General features: G+C 49.9%; 1 protein-coding gene across 1 annotated transcript; it reads right to left on the reverse strand.

Moving 5' to 3' along the window:
- Positions 1 to 483: 483 nt before the first annotated feature.
- On the reverse strand, positions 484 to 795 carry H310_15234 (hypothetical protein; the record flags this gene model as incomplete). The annotated part of the gene is made up of 1 exon (XM_008883221.1): positions 484 to 795. The coding sequence occupies one exon, from the start codon at positions 793 to 795 to the stop codon at positions 484 to 486; it is 312 nt and encodes a 103-aa protein (XP_008881443.1).
- Positions 796 to 1,212: the final 417 nt, after the last annotated feature.

Here is a 1,212-nt window from a genome sequence, read left to right on the forward strand (position 1 = left end):
TCGTACTTGACATGACTATCCATAAGGACCACAAAGCGATGTTGCGCTTTTTTCGCGTCGAACGTTGGTCGGCCAAACTCCTCATGGTCAGCAAGCGGTTGAGCTACGTTCGCCCAGGCTTTCATGACTTCTCCTTTTTTCGCTTCGAAAGGTCTGAAGACATTGACCTGACGAAGCAGCATGAGATCTTCCTTCTCGGTGTACAAGCGGCGACGACTTGGTGTGTCCATGGTCCAACCTTTCAAAAACTGCACATCCGACAAGCGCTCTGCCAAACATGGAAGCTGTTTGGCAGAGCGGTTGAAGATTGTGCGGTTCTCGATTGGATGGAACATGGAACTATGGTCCAATCGTAGCCGCCTCTGCCCCGACCGGAATGGATTGGCATTCCGTGAGATTGGCCAATCTCATGGAATGCCAATCAACTTTGACAGGATCCATTCACGTTCCATAACAATTCTTGCAGGTGACCTTCCGGTTTTGTCACTTGAGCGGAGTGGATCCCGGAATGGACTGTTGCAAAACCTCTCTATTGTCTTGTTGGAACGTGAAGTCGAAGCCACAATGCTGATGAGCAAACGGCAACATGTAGTCGGAGAGTCTTACTGTGTACTCGTAGCTTCTTTGCTTGACTTCGAGAATCTTCAGTTCGGAAAGCCCCTCGACAAGAATGTCCCCCAAACCATGACGGACCCCCACCGAATTGACGGCGGGAAAAGACTTGCTACTCATGATCCAAGTGATGCCAGTAGCATTGTCAGCCATCAGGACCATCAAGTTCAAACTTCTTCTCATCGAAAGAAGATGACAGAATCCCAATCTTAATGATTCGTGATGGCTTGCGATGCAAACTGGATTCTTGCATCACGGTGGGCCTTGATCAACAGTGGCTGCCCCAATCGCTTCTTGAATTGGAATTTTGGATGGGATTGGAGGAGTGCTTGAACATATCGCAAGGAAATAGGAAGACCCAGGCAGGTTTTGAGCTTGCGGCAAGACATCTTGCCCTTTGCAGCTTCACAAAAAAGCAGCCGCGAGGCAGTTGAGGACAGTTTGCTTGATCTTCCCGTTGTCTTTGCTTTCCCGTAACCACTCAAATTCGCCAGGTAGTTTCGGACCACCGGGCGGGAGCGACCAATCTCGTTACCAATGGCACCAGGGGTCCAACCAGCAGTGTGGAATGCCAGTATTTGAGCTTGCTCGACCTCAGTG

This window comes from Aphanomyces invadans (genome assembly GCF_000520115.1).
Source record: "Aphanomyces invadans strain NJM9701 unplaced genomic scaffold supercont1.239, whole genome shotgun sequence".
Lineage (NCBI taxonomy): Eukaryota > Oomycota > Saprolegniomycetes > Saprolegniales > Verrucalvaceae > Aphanomyces > Aphanomyces invadans.